This window comes from Scomber japonicus, chromosome 18, assembly GCF_027409825.1.
Source record: "Scomber japonicus isolate fScoJap1 chromosome 18, fScoJap1.pri, whole genome shotgun sequence".
Classification (NCBI taxonomy): Eukaryota; Metazoa; Chordata; class Actinopteri; order Scombriformes; family Scombridae; genus Scomber; species Scomber japonicus.
The window spans coordinates 14,485,451-14,508,756 of NC_070595.1; the positions used below are offsets into that span (position 1 = coordinate 14,485,451).

General features: G+C 40.6%; 2 protein-coding genes and 2 non-coding genes across 6 annotated transcripts; all 4 read right to left on the reverse strand.

Moving 5' to 3' along the window:
- Nucleotides 1-357: 357 nt before the first annotated feature.
- On the reverse strand, nt 358-14,172 carry LOC128378326 (transportin-2-like). 2 transcript variants are annotated; one of them, XM_053337805.1, is made up of 26 exons: nt 14,097-14,172; nt 12,797-12,896; nt 12,207-12,282; nt 11,499-11,648; nt 11,171-11,277; nt 9,076-9,209; nt 8,567-8,648; nt 8,321-8,443; nt 7,882-8,000; nt 7,512-7,572; nt 7,101-7,272; nt 6,821-6,973; nt 6,244-6,469; nt 5,875-6,046; nt 4,775-4,861; nt 4,545-4,652; nt 4,280-4,438; nt 4,079-4,166; nt 3,885-3,983; nt 2,596-2,631; nt 1,882-1,977; nt 1,681-1,756; nt 1,368-1,467; nt 1,157-1,231; nt 731-879; nt 358-482 (listed from the first exon to the last, which is right to left on the reverse strand). In XM_053337805.1, exons 2-25 carry the CDS (start codon nt 12,893-12,895, stop codon nt 772-774), a joined length of 2,706 nt encoding a protein of 901 aa, XP_053193780.1. In that variant the 5' UTR covers nt 12,896; nt 14,097-14,172; the 3' UTR covers nt 358-482; nt 731-771. The 2 variants fall into 2 exon arrangements, with proteins under 2 accessions (XP_053193780.1, XP_053193783.1); XM_053337808.1 differs by lacking the exon at nt 2,596-2,631.
- On the reverse strand, nt 8,957-9,024 carry LOC128379683 (small nucleolar RNA SNORD41). The gene has a single exon (XR_008323453.1). It is a non-coding gene; the product is annotated as a small nucleolar RNA SNORD41 (small nucleolar RNA).
- LOC128379682 (small nucleolar RNA SNORD41) lies at nt 12,998-13,065 on the reverse strand. Its single transcript, XR_008323452.1, has one exon. It is a non-coding gene; the product is annotated as a small nucleolar RNA SNORD41 (small nucleolar RNA).
- Nucleotides 14,173-15,110: 938 nt separating the features above from the next.
- il12rb2l (interleukin 12 receptor, beta 2a, like) lies at nt 15,111-23,152 on the reverse strand. Of its 2 annotated transcripts, XM_053339082.1 has the most exons (15): nt 23,017-23,152; nt 22,453-22,551; nt 20,480-20,627; nt 20,212-20,363; nt 19,503-19,660; nt 19,166-19,304; nt 18,940-19,013; nt 18,592-18,826; nt 18,093-18,293; nt 17,698-17,802; nt 17,442-17,576; nt 16,640-16,816; nt 16,390-16,453; nt 16,137-16,221; nt 15,111-15,950 (listed from the first exon to the last, which is right to left on the reverse strand). In XM_053339082.1, exons 2-15 carry the CDS (start codon nt 22,523-22,525, stop codon nt 15,558-15,560), a joined length of 2,139 nt encoding a protein of 712 aa, XP_053195057.1. In that variant the 5' UTR covers nt 22,526-22,551; nt 23,017-23,152; the 3' UTR covers nt 15,111-15,557. The 2 variants fall into 2 exon arrangements, with proteins under 2 accessions (XP_053195057.1, XP_053195058.1); XM_053339083.1 differs by lacking the exon at nt 23,017-23,152 and having other exon boundaries at nt 22,453-22,607.
- Nucleotides 23,153-23,306: the final 154 nt, after the last annotated feature.

Below are 23,306 nucleotides of genomic sequence, written 5' to 3' on the forward strand. Positions count from 1 at the left end.
TTAAACACATCTACATATGTGTGTCATTCTACTGACTACGTGCATTGTGGTATTCGGGACTGTGGCACCATATGCTGGTTCAGATAATTCCTTTTTTTAAATGTACCTATCTGCCACCCCGTCCCCTCCCAGCCGTCATCTATCTTAACAGAATAATCAAATGGAGGAGGGGGAGGTCAAAGCCAGCCCCTGTTTGCCCTCACCTAACTAGGATCCCTGCGGTGCTGTTGGTGAAAGCCACTTTTGAGTGTGTTGGATTTAGTGAGGCGTTTAATCCAAGAGGTATATGTATATCCCCAGTTTACCCTCCCACACCCACCACCCTCCTCCCACCCTCCCTCACAGAGACACACAGGGGCGCGGGGGAAAGGAGGCCGTCCGCTGAGTGGAGGGTCAAGGCCAGTCACATCCCTCCAGCTCTTGTTTCACCCCACGATCTGGGCAGTGCAATGAGTTCCCCAGTAACCCTTCCCTACATTAACCTGGGGAGGAGAGAAATAGAAAAAAAAAGAGAAAAGTTTTTAAAATCATTGATGGAAAAACTAGAAATTATAGAGCTGTGAGAAATTATTCAGCGGTCAAAAGGATGTAGCGGTGTGTGACCGGTGCTGAGAAAGTCTGGATCAGAAGATGTGTTTGGGAACAAAATGTATCATTGTTGATCAATGAGCTGGGTGTGTCATCATTTCCAGACAGGGGTGGCACATGGTGAGACATTTACTGGACATACCTAACAGGTCGGTGTCCAGTGTAGACCAGGGGGAGGCTGGGTTAGACACCATAGCACGCCGACAGGCGTTCCTTCAACAAAGGAGGGAACTGCTCAGAGAACTGCTGCCAGTTCTCCTCCCCAACCTGGTCCTTGAAGCCATGTAAGATCTTGGAAGAGAAAATAAAATCATGAAAGTGGAAGTAGGTTTCAGGATGGTGATGTGTAGTTGTTAATACTTCAATGTTGAAATGTCTCTGCTTTCACAAAAACAAAAAGCTCTCCCACATTTCTCAGACTCAAATACAATCCACACCAAATAATCAGATTTCGAATGTCTGATGAGTGATCATCACGGAGTGTGGGGAGCCAGCGCTACACAAGAACAGAGCCATCCAACAGATCAGTGATACAGTATTGCTTTTTTTTTTTAAATGAGCCACTCACTTTATAAAACATGTCTCTCAGGTCATCTTTGGGGTTGACCCAGGAGGCAACAGCATCACAGAAGAAAATAAAGTCCTGGACAGAAAGAAGTTGGATTCATGTTAACAATGGATACAAAAGTTGGACAGCACCCAAATGTCATGTTACTTGGAATAGAAAAAACCCCCCACTGTGCACAAAATCAACTTGCACATTTCAAATATCCGCTCACCTGCACCACTCCTGCAGGGTTGACGCCGATCATCACGCAGATTCCCCGGAAAGCTGAGTCCTTCTCTTCATTATCTCGGATATTCCTCAATGACGTGCACCTGAGAAGAGAAACAATGAGGACAAAGATGTTCATACACACTTTCACTCTCAACTGGTCTTGAAATGACTTGCTCCCTCTTGCATTTATAACTCATTACTTTCCCACTGCTTCCTTTCCTTTTTCCATCTCAAGAGAACTACTTATCTAGACTGGTGTTATATCAATAAGTTGCATATTTCATGATATCCAGATAGTAGTAATGTGAACTCACCATGGTCTAATGAAATGTTGAAGCTGTGGTGCCACTTCCTGAGGACACACGTAACCGAGTCTGCCGATCGTAATGGCTGCACACAGGAGACAAAACATCAATTTATCTGAACGCCCAAACATGATCATCAGCACTGTACGACATTCTTTTAGAAAAGCAGGAGCATCAACTCATGCTGTGTGTATGTGACTATGTGTGTACCTGTGTTTTCCAGCAGAGTCTTGGGTGTGTTGGGTCTATTGATGATTTCCACCAGGTGTGGCAAAACCATGCCCACATACGGCTGCATCTCTGCACCTAGAGACACACACATAGAAACAAAGCACACCATCAGCCATCTGAGGAGATGAGCATCCTGCTGCATGGTCCTGTTACTATGATTGATTCAGTTCAGGACATGCTGGACTGCTTTTTTTCCTCTTAGCTTTCAGTTGTTTGATTTAACAGATTGAGCATTGACTCCTGTGGTCAAAGACCATTCAGGCAACGTGGTTACATGATGATAAATAAAGCTGCGTTCTGCATTCGTTCAACCTCTGGAGTAAATATCAGCTCGTAGAATCATCTGATGATGCTAATACAAATGAAAACCACACTTTACAGCCACATCAGACAAGTCAACTTTCAGTTGTAAGAGACATGAAGGACCATGAATTCCACATATACTGAAATATGCAGATGGATGTTTTGATTACCACCAACAAAGAAGTCTTGACGCCATTATTGTCTACATCTCTACAGCAGAATGAAGGAACATTTGTTCAGGAGAACTTCGTTTCCATGTTTTAATAAAGAATTAAAATCTCGCAACAGTTGCCATCATTGTGACATGGTCTGTGAACTGTAAGGAAAATCTAACTTGATTTTGTACTCTTGCACTGCACTCTTGATGACTGCTAGTGCCCCTAAGCTCACCTGGACAATCCTCTGTTTGCTGCTTGACATCTTTGCCTGTAAGGATATCACATAGAGTGTCAGTGGGCTGACTGGGTCACGCACATTGGCTTGCCAACACCAACACAGGGTCACACAACGTGCAGGCATAACTAGGTTTGGTTTTGGGTGCAATGCCATTTCACGGCAGAGATGTTAGGACAGCCAAAAAGGTTAACATCACACTGCCAAAGTCCTAACAGTGGAGCGCCCCAGTAGCAACATGGTTACTGTGCCTGTCACATAACTGCAATGCCCCTGAGTCGATTCCAGCTGGGGCCCCTTGCTGCATGTCATCTCTATCTGTTTCATGTCTGCCTCTTCACTGCCTATTTAATACAAGCAAAAAATAGTGTTTCCCCTGGGTTGACTGCTTTGGCTGTCAGTTAAATTTATTTATTCAAAACTATTTTTTGAGCCTGGTGGGGGTTCTTGCTTGCCTGGCCTGCACCATTTGTGGAGTGGCTGGTAAACTTGCTGACCCTACCAGCAATGGTGGTGATGTGTTGTAATGTTACCAGTCGATGAAAAGTCTCTGAAGTAATTGGTCTCATTTAGTTTTAGCTAATGTGACTATTACAGTACAGTCTGTGCTGTTGTGTGTGCAATGATGTGAACACTTGTCTCACGTCTTAAAAATAAATAAAATAAATCATGTGAGATTGATTGAAGCTGGTCACCAATCATGGCTGATCAGCTGACAACCATCGGTGGCCAATCGATGCATCTCTACAAACCGATTTATCGTGGGCACCAAAAAGTTTAAATCGGTGGCTATCAAAGACCACAAAGCCTCCAAATGCCACAAAAAGATGGTCTGCATCATAAAAAAGTAAAGTATATTTTGGAGACAACATCTGCCAATTCAGTGACAGAATTAACGATATCCATAGGTGACTAAATATTAAATACATTTTTTTAAATGGGTTAAATGTCTATTAGTTGTTTTTTTTCAAAGCAAGACACATTACACAAAAGTTAGTTCCACACAAGTGCTTTACAAAATAGTGACTAGTAAAATTTAGCAGGAAAGGTTCATTTCCAACACTGCACTCAATCACTGAGTTTGGAGCAAGTCAGAGCTGCAATATCTGGATCAGAAAAAAATGTTTGGGAACAAAATGTATCATTGTAGTTCAATGAGCTGGGTGTTTCATCATATCCAGATAATGAGCATTTGTTTTTGTGAAGGCAACCACACTTAAAAAAAAAAGAAGACTGACTGAGGGCAAACAAAAAAAGGCATCAGCAACTGAAACCTGCTTTCTCACCCATTTGCATCGAGATCTCTCCGATGGCCCAGGTGGCGTTGTTACACACCGAGATAAACTCTGGGTTCAGGTTGAGCCCCAGGATGGGCATGAACTCAGCTGGAAGGAGGACATAAAACACACTCTGGTCACAACACAATAGCCCTGCAGCATTCTTTCACTTACATCAAACACTAATACAGCAGCACACTCACCAATGCAGGGCTTAACATGGAGGAAGCAGGCCTTTGTTAGATCACCCAGCAGAGCAAAGGAGCTTTGCCTCACTTCAGGCATAGTGTCCTGCAACACAACCACACATCTTAGTGTTACACTTGCACGGTCAATGTGTCAGGGTTAAAAAAAGATAAAAATAAAAAAACATGGTTCATTTGTTGGTTTATAAGCCTTCATACCTGCATGCATTGGAAAAGCAGGGTCATAATGTTGGAGCGGGCTACTAGCTGCTCCACACTAGAGCCCAAACCCTCAGCCAAGCCACTGAGCAGATCCAGGGCCACGATCATAAAATCTTTGTCAGGAGCCTCATACTGGTCTGGATGCTGGTTGTACATCTGTGCAGAAAAGAACAAGACAAGTTACAGAGCTTCTGCAAAAAGATCCCTAAATATATACACAGCATATTTCAGACCCATTTTAGTTAGATGTTTGCATTCTCACCATAGCCTGAGCTAGTGTCTTCTGGACTAGTGTGACACAGCGTTGATAAACGGGCTCACAATAAGGCAGAAACCCACTCTGGAGGGCGGTGGCTACTGACGACAGACACTGAGAGAAACACAAAAAGAGGATTTGTAAAAAGGCAGTCAAACATGTTTTTTGTCTGGGGGTGGAGGGAGGACAATAAAATTACCTAAGTGACAGTACTGCTTTAATGGAGAACTTCTTACCTCCAGCAGTGGGAACAGATCCTTGTCTTCATCCTTCAGCTCGTTCCACTTGGCAATAAGGGGGGGCATCAACTTCTGAATGTACTCCTGAGAAACAACAGTTTGCTTTATTTTGACTCATTCAAATGTAAAAGTTTACATGCAAAATAATCATATGTCCTGCAATGCACCCCGACACAGCTAAGTGAATAACACAGTCATGACAAATCTGGATCAGAAAGTTTAGGAACTTAAAGTATCATTGTAAATCAATGAGCTGGGTGTTTCATCATTTCCAGATGCAAGATGGACATAAAAGTCTGTATAATTCTGAGATTAAAAAAAAACAAAAAAACTTCCATATCTTACTTTGACATATAAGAATGATGTGTTATTAAAGCAGAATCATAGCTGGTCGGGCAGGATAAATTACAAGCCAATGTCTGTAGTTCTGTTTTTTTCCCCCCCCAAATCACATTTTTATCACTATGAGGCACTTTGTGATGTTTCTTTTCAACAGGTGATTTTATCCAATTTCAGTATGCTGATGCCAAAGTTTCCTATCGTTCTCTCTACTGAGATATGTGCAGATACCCTGTGAATTCACTTAGTATACCTGAATTAGTACATTGACCAGTTGCACATTGCCCAATTTTATAACTGGTTTTGATCCTCAGTTTCAGCAGAGTTTAATACCCCTTGTGGCTCTGCTGAGTCAGTATTGCTAAGATGACTGAAAATTAATTTCAACGAGACACGTTTGAAAGTTATTTAACCAACTTGCAGGAAAACAATGTGTGAAAAACAGAAAGTAGATGCACGTGGCCAATAATGAGGAATCGTGCAGATGAACGGGGTTGTGAAACTGTGCATTTGTATCTGCTAATTAACCAATATCATTCAGCACAACACTGTGGTTTATCTGTGAAGTTGATGTAAGTGCACAGCAGAAAGGAGCAATCTGTGCTCACAGTGAAACAGTAAAATACAGCAATGATTAGCTAAGTTCTTTCTCAAAGTGTCCATCAACCATTTCTTTTAAAACTTAAAACCACATTAGGGACAAAAAACTGTGGTAAGAAAAACACCATTTGTGTGTCTGAATTTCACAGGGTACTTACAGGTTGATTCAGGTGGTGACCCACTGAGTCTGCCAGAGTTCCTATGGCATCGTAGAGGATCAGGAGGTTCTTGTGCTGGTACTTCCCAAAGGCGAAGACCAGCGTGTCCAAGATGAAGCTCAGGTAGGGCACCAGCTCTGTACATGCCTCCTCCTCCAGGGTGGCAAACGCACTAAGAGAAAATAGAAAATGGAGGTCAGGACTGTGTATCAATACTTAACCTATATAAGTAGCTCTACCAGTCTAGGAATGATAAATGCAGGATGTGGATCAGACAACAATATGGGAACAAAGTGTATCATCGTTTTTCAATGAGCTGGGTGTTTCATCATGTCCACGTGACGAGGACAGGGGTGTGAAGCTGCTCACCTGCATGCCGCCTCCTGCACCCTCTTGTTGCCATCCAGGATGCGTTTAAGAAGCTCTGTCATGAGGGGTTTAAGGTAGGAGTCCGGGGGCTGGGAGACCACCCAATGTGCATAGCGACTAAGGGTCCAGCAGGCGATGGAGCGCACCAGGGCCTTCTTGTCACACAGACACTGGATGAGGTGGGGGATGAGCTCTGGCAAGTAGGGCACCATACCCTGCATGCAGCCTGAGGCAAGGGGGAGCAGAGCGAATGAGAAGAAGACAGTGGAAAAGGATTAAGTACTGAGTTTGAGCTGACAATAGTGGAAACTGAGAAAACACCACTATTGTGCAACAGTCTACCGCACAGTCATGACAAATCTGGATCAGAAAATTTAGGAACTTAAAGTATCATTGTGAATCAATGAGCTGGGTGTTTCATCATGTCCAGATGCAAGATGGACATAAAAGTCCGTATAATTCAGAGATAAAAAAAAACTTCTTCCATATCTTACTTTGACATACAAGAATGACGTGTTATTAAAGCAGAAACATAGCTGACTGTTTTTCCTCTAAGAACTCTACTTCTGAGTCTTACCCTCAGCTATGGCTCCCAACACCAGGATGCCGGACTCCTTAATTACCCAGTCGGGGTGGAAGAGCAGGCCTTTCAGGAGCGGCAAGAGGTGGGGCAGCAGGTCGTCACGGAACACGTTGGCCAGCACGTCGAGCGCTGCAGCCGAACACTTTCCTGCATTAAAATCAAAAAGCCTGATTACAACTGTTCTCACACCCCCAAACTGCTGCTCACAGGTGATCTGATAAAAGATGATAACCTGCAGAGAGAAGCTCTCTAAGTGTGTTTCTTCATCACTTACGCAGGTTCCAGTCAGACAGCGTGTCGTCATCATCATCGTCATCCTCTTCGATGTCCTCTCCCTCCTCTCCCTCCCCTCCTTCGTGCTGCAAGGTGACAGTGCGCGACTTGTGGAAACGAGGCTTGATGTCCTGGTCGCTGTCTGGCACGGCCTCGTCCTCCTCCACATCTCCCTGCACAAACATTTCACTCCAGTTAAAAGCACTATATCTCTTTTGGAGACAGTTCTCCAGTCACAGTGAGTATGACTGCATTTGACCTTGTGCCATTACCCTTTGATATCACAAATTCAATTTCTAAATTAGTGCATTGGAGCCATAAGAATACTCAAAATTTCAATCATATGGTGGTCTGATTGTATAAAAGTGAAGAGGAATATATTAAAAACACAACAGCAACAAAGTTAACTCACCTTCAACAGTATGATGTCTATCTCTGAATACTTCATCCCATTCACCAAGATAGGGGTCAGTCTGTATTAAGAAGGAGGGAAGAAGACTTTCTTGGTGAAAACGGTAAACTATTGCGCAACAGTCTACCATACAGTCATGACAAATCTGGATCAGAAAGTTTAGGAACTTAAAGTATCATTGTGAATCAATGAGCTGGGTGTTTCATCATTTCCAGATGCAAGATGGACATAAAAGTCCGTATAATTCTGAGATTAAAAAAAAAACTTCTTCCAGTTTTCAACAGAGTTTAATAGCCCTTTTGGCTCTGCTGAGTCAAACAAAATGTATAAAATCATGTAGTTGATAAGAACGTGTTGATTCTGTACTCACTGCACCAGGTGTCCAGACAGCATCTCCTTGCAGATGGGTTGCTCTGCTAGAGTCAACCAAAACTCGCAGGCCTCCAAAGCCACGTTCTCATCTGGGTCCTGGGTCCGCTGCAGCATGTACTGTAGGAGATGAGAAAGTACAAGACTGAGCACAGCCGAGTTTGAACTGACAACTAATAGTGGAAACAGAGAAAACGCCACTATTGTGCAACAGTCTACCGCACAGTCATGACAAATCTGGATCAGAAAGTTTAGGAACTTAAGGTATCATTGTGAATCAATGAGCTGGGTGTGTCATCATGTCCAGATGCAAGATGGACATAAAAGTCCGTATAATGCTGAGATAAAAAACTTCTTCCATATCTAATTACTTTGACCTACAATAATGATGTGTTCTTGAAGCAGAAACACAGCTGGTGGGGCAGATGTCTAGCACTTACCTGGATGATGCTGTGCATGTGGGGAATGAGGCGGTCGATGCGGACCTCCAGTAGCATGACCAGGGCTCGGCACACGTTCTTTCTGACCTCAGAGTCCTCATCTGCTGCCAGCGCAAACAGGCTCTAGTCAGGGAGAGTGGCAATAAAAAAAATTTAAAATTAGAGAATGACTAACACGGTTTTGCCTGGTATGGTAGTGCAGCTATGCGGTGTGATTTACTTCAGTATTCAAAACACACAGCTCACCTCTATGAAGGTGTCAATGTTGTCCATGAGGGCCTGCGCTCTGCCAATGATAAACTGGTTCACACAGGCTATGGCATGTGACCTGCAGGACGACAAGAGGACAAAGTTGTGATCAAAGGACTGGTAAAAATGTCTCAGTTTCACAACCTATAAAAAAGCAACATTTGGTTTCGTCTCATGTTTCATTAAAACATTTCAAAAAACAAAAAAATCTGCAATTTTTGTTTTATGTTGCGTATGAACTGTGTCAGAAGAAATGTTTTTTTTAAATAGTTATTACAGTGTTCCATATTAAGATGATAGAAGAAATGTTCTTAATGAAGTACTTGTAGCAGTCATAACTCTTCAATTCAGTGGTGTGTCAGTGTGAGGGGTAAAGCAACACAATATCTGGATCAGACAGTATGAATACAACAACCTTCATCGTGAGTCAGCTGTTGGGTATACATCACGCCCAGATGCTAATGACAGAAAATTAAAAATGAGTCCCATTGTCCATTGTCCTGTACCTAATCTTGGGGCTGCAGTGCTTGAAGAACTGAAGGAATTTAGGTATCATGATGTTGAGCGGTCTGTTCAAAGCGTCGCTGTCCAGCAGCTCGGACGAGTCCTCGCAGATCTTCTGCAGTGCTCCAAACGAGCCCTGAGACACGGACACACACACAGAGAGGCTGTCAAATCAAACGCAAACATACACGGACACAGAGGAGAGAATAAGACTGCATCAAAATTAAGCCGTAGTGCCTCGTGTACGAATTTCATAGATTCCAGTGGTTCCTAAACAGGAGACCATAAAACTTAAATAACAGCTGGATTCATTTCAGATGTGTCAGTATCATGTATTGTGTTTAGATGGCACAGCGGCACAGCTAAAATTAATTGTTACACTTACGGCTGTGCTGTCACACTTAACACACATGATTGACTCCATATTGAAAATCAGCCTGTCAAGAGCACTGCTGCTATCCTTAAGTGATCCTTGAGAAATGTTTAGGTTCCTACTTTTTAAATATGTCAATTTAAAACTTTGAAAAGATTTAACATCAGATGATATTAAAAATGTTAACATGCTAATGCTTACCTTTGAATGTTATGTTTTTGAGAATGTCTACCATTACTTTATGTCTATCATTGTTTGAAAGGCCATGCACACCCCACATGTTTCACTCTTTTTGTGCAATTTCTCTTCTTTCAGGGCAGGGCCACTTCCTTGTTTACTCACTACTTCCTATAAAATAAGCTTTGAGTAGTTTACTGTATGGTGACAACTTTGGGCAACTTTCTGGCACCTGAGTCACAATGATAATATTTGTATCTATAAGCATTGTGGGATTGTTAGCAGAACGTTGTGTAAATGTCATCGACACTATATGTTCAGTATATTTCCATCTCACAGTTCTGACATTGACATTAAATGGCAGAGGGTGAATAACACAGTCATGACAAATCTGGATCAGAAAGTTTAGGAACTTAAAGTATCATTGTGAATCAATGAGCTGGGTGTTTCATCATTTCCAGATGCAAGATGGACATAAAAGTCTGTATAATTCTGAGATGTAAAAAAAATAAATACTTCTTCCATATCTTACTTTGACTTACAAGAATGATGTGTTATTAAAGCAGAATCATAGCTGGTCGGGCAGGATAAATTACAAGCCAATGTCTGTAGTTCTGTTTTTTTTTTTTCAAAATCACGTTTTTATTACTATGAGGCACTTCCTCAGTTTCAGCAGAGTTTAATACCCCTTTTGGCTCTGCTGAGTCGGTATTGTTAAGATGATAGATAATTACAACAAGACACGTTTGAAAGTTATTTAACCAACTTGCAGGAAAACAATGTGTGAAAAACAGAAAGTAGATGCACGTGGCCAATAATGAGGAATCGTGCAGATGAACGGGGTTGTGAAACTGTGAATTTGTATCTGCTAATTAACTGATATCATTCAGCACAACACTGTGGTTTATCTGTGAAGTTTATGTAAGTGCACAGCAGAAAGGACCAATCTGTGCTCACAGTGAAACATAGTAAAATACAGCAATGATTAACTTTGTTACTTTTTAAATGTCAATTTAAAACTTTGAAAAGATTTAACATCAGATGATATTAAAAATGTTAACATGCTATGACGTAAATAGAGAGTGATTTCATACACATGCACACTTTTACATCTCCGTCTGTCTTGGGTTAACTTTGTTGCTCATTTTTACGGACGCATGGAGTCCAGTGACCTTGTTTAATTTCAAGCAAAGTTTAGTCTACCGTCAACCTAAGCAGAGGCCTAATCAGAATAACTGAAAACACGCTTGTATAGGGTGGGGGGTTTGGGCACTAAGTTGCTAACTATGAACATCAATATACTTAGTTACATGTCTCTCTCTCCTCATTTCCTGTTTTCCCTCTATGGCCAATCAATTAAAAAGGCATAAATTACCACCCAAAAAGTCTAAAAATCAAATCAACAGCCTTTTAAATTAGCCACGCTCCAATCTGAAATATGACATTTTAGGGCCGATAACCATCACTGATCTAGATGTCGTGGGCACCATTTTTAATAGCATGTTATAAAAAGGAGAAAATGACGGCAGAGTATAGTAAGTGCAGACCTCACAGGTGTTGTAGTCCTCCGAGTTGAGCAAGTTGCAGAGCTGGGGCAGCAGCTCTGGCCATGTCTGTAGCTCTCCCTTGGAGGCAATAGTAGTGATCAGGATGCCTGCAGAGAGGAGAACAGAGGGCTTCAGAAAGGGAATTACAACTGAAGAGACCGAAAGTACCTTTACATTCAGCTCTGGATCAGACAGTATGAATACAAAAACCTTCACTGGAAGTCTGGAATGTATTTATGCATCATCTCCATGTAACAGAAGGGAAGCAGAGGGCGAGTACGGGTATTGGGAATGTGGGTGGAAGCTTGCCCACAATACAGGAACTCACCGATTGTGGCACGGATGAGCGGCGAGGGATCACCGATGTTGTTGAGACATTCCTGCTTGATGAAATCAGCAACAGTTGAGGGGAAGTTCTGGTAGTGGGCCTTGACATTGTTCTTCAGTATCAGACCACTCAAAGAGCGAGTCGGCTCATCTGAACAGAGGAAAGTAAAAGGAGGTAGGTGTGGAAAAAGTCGGGTTAGAAAATGGCTGCCCAATAAAACATGCAAGGTGTTCATCATGTTGTTCTAAAAGGATTATAACGTTACATGGTCACAATTTAGTAACAAGTATATAATGTTGATCAGCCTCTTCTGGTCAATAAGCCAATTTTCTTTTCTTCTGTACTGACACCGTCTAATGTATTAAGGCATGTACATCCCTTTAAAAGACTTTTTTCATATCCACGTGTGTATGTTATGTCGGTGCACAATAGCACACTAAAATGCACTATTCACTTCAAAATGAAAGGAAATATGGTTGATCGATTCAGATATTCAGCCAATGTTTGTTACGATCATTACTGTTGAACTATATCCGAAGGTCCTTCATCAATCCCAGTGACTGCCTACCACAGACCCAGTCAAAACTGACATACTGAATTAAGTAAGGGAGTTTAGGAGGAACTTTGATCATCGTGGATCACATGACTTATAATATACATATAATGGATGAAAGAAGTGGCATTTATACATTACATTTAACTACTCACCTTCAGTTTTGAGTCGTGTGAGAACAAAGATGAGATAGTTGTTGAAGTCAGGGAACTGGTTGAGTTGTTCAAGTTTCTAGCATGGCAGTTAAGGAGCATTTCACTGAGTTTGCAAACTAAGCAAATACAGAATGACATGTTCTTTTATTCACATGTACAAAATATATAACTACATTAAGGACTGATTTTTGGTTATAACAATTCTATTCACAAATGCAGTTGAAAGTATGAAGTCTTGATTTAAAAGTCTGCCATAAAAGTGTATTTACCTGCAATTATATACTTTACAAAAATACTGTTTCCCCTTTCTCTCGCTTTGCAGTTCACTCAAGTCTAAAATGGAGGCTTGCTACCAGCACATGAACTGCCCACCTCTGCAGCTCAGGGCAACTACAGAAAAATCTTCAACTGTTGGAACGCACTGTCCACTTCCAATGTGAAAATGTGTTACTAGTACCTTAAGATACACACCTCAATCATTTAGCCCTTGTGCGCTGATGTACAGATCATGCATTTAATTCATAAAGGCACAATTAAATAATTAATCAGATTTACATAGAACACCCTAAAGTCAGACTGTGGTAGGATACTTGTTGGACAGCTCTCTGCGTGACTGTGTTGGGCGACTGTGAATCCTTGAGTAGTTGGAGGACTTGCTGAAGTCCCTGCTCATCTGGCTGCCACTCCATCCTGAGAAACAGACAAACACATAAGTTAATCTACATGGTAAGAGTCCACTAATGCACTATTTAACAAAGATAAATATGGTTATCTTGGTACAAAAATGGCCTCTGGATCAGACAGTATGAATACTAACACCATCAGTGGGAATCAGATGTATTTGATGCATCATTTCCAAAGGCCACGTGCAAACGGACAGAGTTTATGCACAGAGCACGTTCACATATGAGGGTGCACATGTGGATAGAGGCCCGCCTGAGTTGGTCGAGGGCTAAAAAAAATGTGATATGCAACATGAACAAGCAGCAGCGATTGTCCTCGGAGTACCAGCCGGCAAACACCTAAAATTGTAATTAGAAATCGGCTTGCGGCACAAAAACGAGGACATTAGGCGAGCTAAAATCTCTATGACCCGGCTTAACCGCTTCAAGTTAATCCTACCCCAACTTCCCCACCCCCACCCGGCCAGTCGGTCTAAGTTGCGGAAATGCTTTATGGCTGAATATCTGTCGTTTAAAAGATGCATTTACACTGTGTAACGTTACTGCAGGCGGGTGTGAAGCGCGTGGTCTACTTGCAGACGTTGTGGCTGGTCAGAGGGAGAGAAAAGTTAAGAGGAAATAAAGTTAGCTCGCTGTGTAGCAAGACCGCCTTGTGTCCGGTTACAAGTCAGCAATCCGTGTAGTTGACCACAAATACATCTACCTGCAAAACTTATTTCACTCCCTTAGTAACACCCATTAAAGATTAACCAAGTAGGGGATAAATTATGGACCTTTTTTAGATAAATGATTACAGCTGACCTGCTGCTGCTGAAGTTGCCCTTCTTGCTCGGGCCTGGTCGGCGGGGTGCTCACAATGTGCCCGGCATGAAAATACGCCAATACCACCTTGATCTTCACCCGCAGGAAGCTCTAAACTAAGTTATCATTTTCGAGAGAGTCTTCATCTGAGTGTACTCATTAATCTGCGGTTAACTCAACATTATTCTCCACTTAATCGTTACAAACTTGGTGAGCACGTTTTAGCCGCTAAGCTGCCTGGGCACCGTGTTGAACTGACGAAGCTAATGCTACTAGCCGAGCTAATGCTACATAACGGACACTTCCTTTGACGCTTGTCTTTATCTGAACATCTTACTCGATGAAGCAGCCTGGTGTGTCTATGAAATGTTTCGTCAAAGTACAAACCTTAAAATACTTTACGTACAATATTGACTTGAGAGTTGAATTATTGGTACTGGGCCGCTCTTCCTCCGTGCCTCGTAGCGGTTCCTCTTGTTCAAATGAGCACGCCGATTGGAATTGACCTATGGCGGCTTCCGTTCGACACACATTGCGCTAACTACGCGAGATTTTCCGGGACACCTTAGCTATTTCCTTCTCCGTTTTATAAGAGTGGTAAATAATACAATGTCAAATAAACACTACAATTAAAAAAAAATGACAATATACTCTCAGTGGTCTCTTTCTTAGGTACACCTGTGCAATCTAATGCAATCCAATACTAATTGGATTCTGCTTTAAATTCTACATTTATGAAGTTTATACATTCTCAGTTTTTGTTGACATTGTTAGGAAGGTGATAATTCTGCTTTACTTTGATTATTGAGGTCATAGTGGGAAATGGTATATTGTATAGTGTTCCTAATATTTTGTCCACTCCATTAACATACATGAGGAGGGCAAAATATGGAACACCAGTCAATGTAATACACCTCAGTACGCCACTACCACTTAGTACGACCTCAGTAATAAACATGAAGTAGAATTATCACCTTTTGACAATGTCAACATAACAGAAATAATGTAGTACATGTTGTGTGTTTTCTTAATAAGTTTAATACTATAATGCTGTGGCTGTGTGATGATTGTATTAGAACTGTACTGCTCTAATAAAATAACAAATTTACCTGGCTGTGCAGTCACTAAAGTGAACTGAATTCAATTAGTCAGAAACTCTGCAGCCAGACTTATTTAAATTGTTTATTACATCACATATTGCAGTTTTGTCAATTGTAAAAAAAACAAGCATGAGGAACAATATAAAAATGGTGGATTACTTGTTCAAGCCAGGAAAGATACATGAAGCAGCTCCTATTATGTTAAAATGTACATTCTGTGGGTTCAAGGAATTCTCACACCTTTGTAATACTTAGATTCATGTGTGGTTTACAGGAGCATTTTTCCATTCACAGATATGTACTTTCAAGAGTTCATCCAGGAGTTAATAACTCAAATAAGAAATCTCCAGTCCCAGGATTAAGTATTAATTCAGTGTTAATTGATGACATTGCCGACAAAATGCATTATGGTCTGGTTTCCCAGCTTTGGGAATGTGGATTTTAAGGTAGATGTTCCTTCTAAATTGTATACTCCACACAGAATTTTATATTTTCTGATTTCCTGAGAGCATGTGTACAAGTATGTGCTATTAATCCGTCCATAACAAACATTTCCTGAAACAAACTAAAAACACCAACACTAATCAAATGTAACAAAACAGACACATACAGTAGAAACCTGAGTAGAGAGGGGGACTGGTTGGCTGCCATTAGCTTTAGTAGACCTGAATCTGTCCCACAGAGAGAAGCAGTCCAGTCACATGACACTTGTTTCTGCACACTTTTTTGTACAAAAAAGTACAACACACATATAACATTAATGTCAATCAAACTTCCAGTACATCCAGAGGAGTGGGCATAAAGTGTTTTTCGTAACCTGACGTGAACTGTTCTTCCTCTGATGAGCTCCAAGAATCACCCCGGTCCTCCTCCCCATCCCTCTCCTCGTCGGAATCAACCATTTTGCTGTACTCTTCTCTTCTATATCTGCCTTCTATCCTGTCACACTCCTCTGTAACAGCATCCTCCCTCTGATTGTCTTGGCAGTCGATTTGTGTGCTTCCGTCTCCCACTGCTGGCCTAGTTAATCCATCAGGGTGGGAGGTTGTCTCCACAGAGGACTCCAAAGCACTGGGCTGGATTTCTACTATCTCCAACTGAGAGATCTTAGGATGTGGCTCATTGATGGAAATGCAAGACCAAGCCAAGGGGTCATTAATCTACAAGGAGATCAGATACAGAACCATTTTGCATGTTGGCAACACACAGTAACAAACTAGGACTAAGCTGTCAACAGGATAAGCAGTTCCTGGTGGAAGATAAGGGCATTACACAGGATCAACATTCTTGTTTTGAGATTAGACCCAGGTTCAGAGAAGACAAAGAAACCCTATAAAGTCTCTCACCTGGTACTTCATCTGTTTGAAGATGCGGCTATTGTGGGGATCTGGCACTTTCTCATAGACCATTCTACATGCTTTGCTTTTTGCTCTGCAAATATAGACAGACACATAATAGTTAAAAAAAAGACACTCTTTACAATCACACAAGCACCACTCAAATAATGTGTACATACAAGTATTTTTTGCTTTAGTGTTCACATCAAGATTTACTATGACAACAAGATTAGTGAGAATTTGTTTAGGATGCTAATCTCACCTGTTACATACACAACAAAATAGTAAAACCAGAGCAAATACAGTCAGGACTATGATTATGATCGCTGAGAAAGAAAGAAAGAGGGAGAGAGAGGAATGGAATGAGAGAGGTCATTAAAATGATGTGTCACATGTGAATAATATGATTAATCCACCTATTATGTTGCGTGAAATATCAAATTACAACCCTTAGAAACACTTAATCATACATTTCATACTAAGCCCATCATGTTAAATAAGAGATGACTAACAATGTGATGCTATATCATAATCTTCTTGGTGGTGTGTCTGGAACTTTACAGTGGCATTGTCTCCAGGTCCGGCCTGAGTCACAGCATTTATCCAGACAACATACTCCGTGTCTGGACTGAGACCCTGCAGAGTAAAAGTCTGACTCTTGTGTTGCTGGGACGGGATCTTGTATACACCTATTGTAAGAGAAATAAATTGTTACAAGCAAGGTTAGTTAATCAAAGTATAGCTGACAGAGACACACCAAGCTAACTTTCTTTCTTTATATACACATCATTATTCCAATGAGGCTCCAAACAGTTTCAGGGGAGGCTCAGTGAATGGAAGTGAAAAAAACATTACATTACTTTTTACATTAGTTATCATAAGGAGATCACATAGAATAGCCTATATGTGTGTGATCTGGCTTAAGAGATACTTCAGAGATATAGTAGGTTTGGGAATTATACTGTTTTTCCCACTTTTCCAGAATCAAAAACTAATTAATGCCTTCAGACAGACCTTTTTTTATGTATGTTGTGTAATCTGAAGTGTATCAAACAGCAATATTAGGTCACCTTGGCTGAATTGTTGAGTGGGATCAAATAACACAATCACGACCCCATAGGCATCCAGGAATTAAGCAAAAACCAAGTAAGTAAACCAAGCTTTGATTGCGGGAAGGCCCCAGTTTACTTTATATAACAGGTCATTTAAAAATGACTCATGACAAATATATCTGATCCACTGCTATGACACAGTATTTGCAAAGAACCCTTAGAAATTGGTACAACTGTATTACAGTATATTGTTGCTGGTTACCTTTTTTATTTACTAATCCTATTTGGTAGTAAAGGATCACCCCTTTCTGTTTAGACAATGGCTCAGGCTCCCAAGACAGCGTCACATCAGTGGCAGAAATGGAAACCACTTTAAATGGAGCCACAATGGAAGGGGCTGAAAAATAATGGAGAAAATGATTATTATTCAAGGAGAGATGAGAGGTAAAGATTAGTAAAGAAAATCTCTTGAAAAGGACTGTCCAAGAACAATGGCTAATTAAAGCTACATTACTTACTTCCTTGAAGAGAGTATCCAATAACCGATGACTGGTGATGGCGTTCCTTGCCATCTGATACTGTGAACAGTGTAACTTGGTAGGGTGTGTACTTTTTAAACTGACCTATAGGTGGAGACACACACCTGAGTACAAAGCATCCAGCATAAAATAAAACACATTTCCAGTGACAGTCTTTGTTATTTTGAGTAATTTACACTTTTGAATCGATTAAGATAATTCATTGATAGTTTCTAAAATGAATCTCCTCTAATACTTTCTTGGACTGTTCTGTTCAGTGAGATGTTTTGGTCTCCAAATGAAATTCTCAGGCAGTATTGTAACATCTTTTCTAATATTTATAGCATTTTCAAATACCTTTGGGATTTATATAAAAATATCCAAATCAGACAAACCTTTTAAAATTCCCATTGTATGGTCTTTCCCCACTTTGACCCAATCAAATTCTTGGCATAGAGGACTTCCTACTTGTTTGTATTGTACCACATATTCCTTGAAAGAGGGGTTGGCAAAGAGCTGGGGGGACTGATTCCAGGACACAGTGAGGTTGTCTTCATTCATATCGAGGTGAATATTTTGCGCATTTTCCTGTTTACCTAAATAAAAGACAAATGCCATTGTTAGTTTTGCTGAGTTACTGGAAAAGGAAAAACTATTTTACTTTTAGTTGAAAATACAAACATAGGAATAAGAATTAGAACAAATAACTACATAATTACTGTGCCATTGTTTTCCAGAGAGACCAGGCACTCAAACTGTGAGTATACGCTTCACTAAAACTTTCAACTTTCAACAAACTTGTATATTATTTCATAAAACACATGTCAAACATGACAGCACATATTCTAATTATGACACAGGCTTTCCATATCTGACAGTCTGGACTATTGATACCTTGTGTTGGGATGGTTAGATGAGAAGGTCTTGTGGCACCATGAGCATTGTAGGCTGACACCCGTGCTGACAATATATCCTTAAGAGAGTAACTGAGATAACATTTCATATCATCACACACCAACTGGTCCCCTGGCTCAGTTGTGGACACATTTACTGATACTGGGCCATTATTGCCGAACAGTGTGACCTCATATCCAAGAATGTAACCACAAGCCTGAGAGAAAGGAAGCCGCTGAATTGGATAAAGAGAAGGAGAGAAAAGCAAGGGGTGAGTCTGTATGAAATGATACTCCAGCTCATTATTCCAATCACAGAATAAGTATTGTGGGGAATCTGTTTACCTACCTTCCAGGTCAGAAAACAGTCAGTGGTTGTGGGGAACCCACAGTCCATCCATAGATCCAACTCTCCGATAGGGGCTGAGTAAGACAGGAAAGAGAGATAGCAAGAAGCTGTGAAAATTCAGAATTACACACTCAGGTGGACAGGTAGTCCATGCCTTAACTTTTGTTCAGATTTTTATTTGAGTTCAAACTAAACCTAGACACCACCTCACTAAGTAAGGACTCACCTGACGTCAAGTTCACTGTTTGGATTGCAGTCCAGTCACTCATCAAGCCTGTGTTACAGCCACATCTAACCTGAAATTCATAGACTTTGCAAGGCTGGGGATTGTCCAATGGAAAGGAATTCATGTAATGAACAGGAGTCTGCATAGAGAGGAAAACATGGAGCTTGAGCATATTTTCAGAGAGTTTTACTTAATCAACAGTATACATTTTTTCTTGCCAGATGATCTTATTTGCCATAAAATTGTTCATTTACTAGCACTGTCCCCTTACTACTTTATTCCATCACACAATAGCTTTACAGTGACTCGATCAAGACAAAACCCAAACCAATAACACCTTAATCCAGGCTGGGTCATCTTCAGTCCGATGTTGGACATCACACTTCTGCGTACAGGACAGCGGATCACGATGGAAACTCCATGAAATCTCCAATGACTCCTCCTCGATCAGGTTGCTACCATCGATCTTATTGATCTTAGGAGGGGATGGCTTATCTACAGGGAGAGACAGATACCCAAAAACAAATTAATTAAAAAAAAATCACTTCAACCGTTGAGTAATAATTTGAAGGTAAACAACATTACTATAATGGATTTCTTCCATTAAAAGCAGCTCAATCATTTTGATTGGCAAGATCAACTATTAAGATATAAGATGAGATAAAATAATCTTTTACTAGTCCCATAATGGAGAAATTTACAGTGTCAGAGCTGCAAAGTGGATAGCAAAAATAGAAAGAGCATCAATAAAACGAATAAAGAACAACACATAATAAGTAAGTAAACAAGCAATAAGAACAGTTGGAACACAACTGGGGTGGAGCAGTCTGCTGCTGAAGGAGCTCTCCAGTGCAGTCAGAGTGTCCCACAAATCTTTCTCTATCAGAGATGACAGCTTAGCCACCACCTCCACTAGGTGGAGGGGTCATACCAGGACAGAGCTGGCCTTCTTGATCAGTTTATACAGTCTCTTCCTGTCTGCAGCCCCCATGCTGCTGCCCCATCACTACATAAAAGAGGAACAAGAATCGACAGGACTGACTCACTGATATTCCCCGTGTTGAAGACAGTCTTGTTAGAGTTGACAGAGCCATACTGGTTCTTAGCTTGCACCCAAATATAAAGATCACTGTGGCTGGGATAACGTTCACGTTCAATCATCCGATTCAAACTGGTCCCTTTAGTCACTGGATCCTCACTGGAAGAAAAAAGAAGAAGAGAGAAGAGAAATACCCAGTTACCATCAACACTTAACATTGTCAGATTACTAAGACCGAGACTATTTTTTTCTCGTGGGTGTCTGGTTATGTTTACTCGATATCTTTCGACTCCCAGTGCAGGATGTAGTCAGTGGGGAACTGAGGGTCTGACGTAGAATCCCAAGTGCAGTGGATATCTACCCCACAGCTACCACCATTACATGGAATATAACAGTCAAGGTTAGAGGGGGGAGTAGGAGGACCTGGAGAAAGAAAGAGATTAAGGAATAAAAACAAAGGCCAGTTCATAGTCATAGTCTTCAAACACATACAGGACAAATCAGTGCTTTGCATTCACCAAAGAAAAAATAAATGGACACACTGCTGTATTAGCTTAAATGTTAGTTTTAGGTAAGAGTACCTAACAAACTTGCAACCTAGTATTTTGACCCATAACATGACATCTGGAGACAATAGGTTAAGGTTTGTTTTGGGTTTTTTTAACACCTATTGACACCTTGTATGAAGAGTTCTTGTACTGAATGAAATACAACGATATGTTAGTTAGTGAAGGTTATGGGCAACAGCTCTTACTAAAATGCCCCAGTCCAAAATGTTACCACCATGAGTCACAAAAAGCAACCGTTCTGAGCTGACTGTGTATAAAGAAGTATTTACCTAATTACAGTCAACAGTACTGACCCCTGCGGCACACTGCCAGGATATTATGAGTCACAAAAACTATTACCACTCCAACACAGTATGATTTGGACATGCTTCCACATTCCCTGTAATGAGAAACTTGACTAGCATTGCATATAAAGCATTAAACAAAATCAAGACATGTATAGCATATCTTGTATCTGAAAAAAAATCTTTGTTCAGGAAAAATGAATCAATAAAAAGACAAGAGACCAAAAATGAGGTGTGAGTTTCTTTCATAGTTGCTGAAAAAATCTTTCTATTACATATGTCCTTATGTTTTGAAAAAACAAAAACAAAACGTCTCCATAGATGCAAACTGCAGCAGTAGCACAAAGGTGACACTACTGTGCACTTTCTTTGTGCAGCAAAAAAAAAAAGAGTCACACTAATATCAAACAGGAAACTGATTTTTTTTAAAAACATCAGAACTGGTTTACCGCTATGAGTGTTGCAAAAGTGACATCAATTATTAGTAATATTCATTAGTATTTTAGTGAGATAACTTCAAGAGAAAAGAGAGAGAAACAGTGTGTTTCCTGTTTCCCGGGAACATTTTAGAAAGAGTCAGAGAGCAATAATAAAGGATACTGATAAAAGACATGTATCAGAAAAATATATTTTTATAAAATGAGATAAAATGAGAATATATATATATATATATGTATGTATATTTTCCCCCACTCATACATATTTATGCACACCCCCATAAACTCAACCACCTTTTCTATTCATCACAAGACTTTGACAGGAACCCACTCTAACCTATTTCTCGTAAGGACTCACACGTTTCACGGTGATCGATTTAAGGCCCTCGCACACGCACTGCAGGGAAGCATGCTGCCAGTTAAACAGGAAGTGAAAATTTTAATCGGTTTGAGTCTAAATGACTGCATCCTTCCTTTGTTACTACTTCCTCCTTCAGTACAGACAGTCCTGTGAGGTCCATCTACAGATGAGTAAACTTATAGGCTTTTGACTGTCTGACTTTTGGCCTAAAGCATTCTTTATCTGAACATCTGAGCCTCAGAGGACATTAACATGTAGACACAATATCAGTGTTGTAACCAGTTGAACTTGAGTTCACCTAACATAGTTTCTCTGGTAGTTTACCCTTACAATTCACCACATCTAACAAGATAATCATCTTTCTGCCTATCTTACTCTGGAAGGGAAGTAGTGGTACAAAGCTGTTAAATAATTGTAATGTCAAAAAGTAAAAAGGATTATGGAGTAAAAGTATGAAGCATGAAGCGTGAAGTTGGGAAAAAAAACACAAGCAAAGTAGCACAAGCACTCCAGAATAAGAAAAAAAATGCACATATTTAGTACAGTACAGTATGGTACTTGTATTTCAGTAACATTTGCACATTTGAATCAGCCTACCTGATGCAACGCAAGAATTTGGCAGGATGACCAGCAAGATGGACAGAAACCATCTTGTCCTAAATGTGGCCATTACATTTGGACCCAGGCCTCTAGTGCCTGTGAGAAACACACATGTAACGTTACATACAGTACACTTACACACACATAAAGAGTATATACAACCACAGGAGCTACATCCTGAAAAAAGCCACGTTTGTTCAATCCTACACCTTGTTGGTATTGTTTCATAAGTGTTTTGAGAATAGCTTAATTATCAACATGTGGTAGCGTCACAGACTTACTGTACACTGTAATTTGGCATAAACACCGCACATGCCGACACTCTATGTGCCAGGCACTGACACCTCTTTGATGTACTGAAATATAAATTAGCTCAAAACAGTGTTGTACTACTGACACAACTACTAACTTGACACAGAAAGAAAGAAAGCAGCACGATAATAATGCTCCGTATTAGTCAAAAGGGTAACGTTATATCCAGAGGTCTTAATTAACTTCAAGCAAACAGTTCTCTTCACTAGCGAATTAACTGTTAATAGTTCATGTTTATAAATTATTTACCTCATTTCGAGACACACTGAGATGTCTCTGGTGCATCCTGTAACGATACCACACGAAGTTCACTGAGAAAGTTTGTTGTGATCGTAAAGTTGAGTTGTTCAGTTTTACAGACAGCGGGCACGATGGCCCCGCCCTTGTCTGGAATTGCCAATGACGTAAACGCACACACGCGTACACACACGCGTACACACCCGCAAACACGCGCACACGCACACAACAAAGCATTTTGCAATCACATAGAAACATCACAGGAGTCTTTTTTTTATCATAAGCAAACAATTTTATGATCA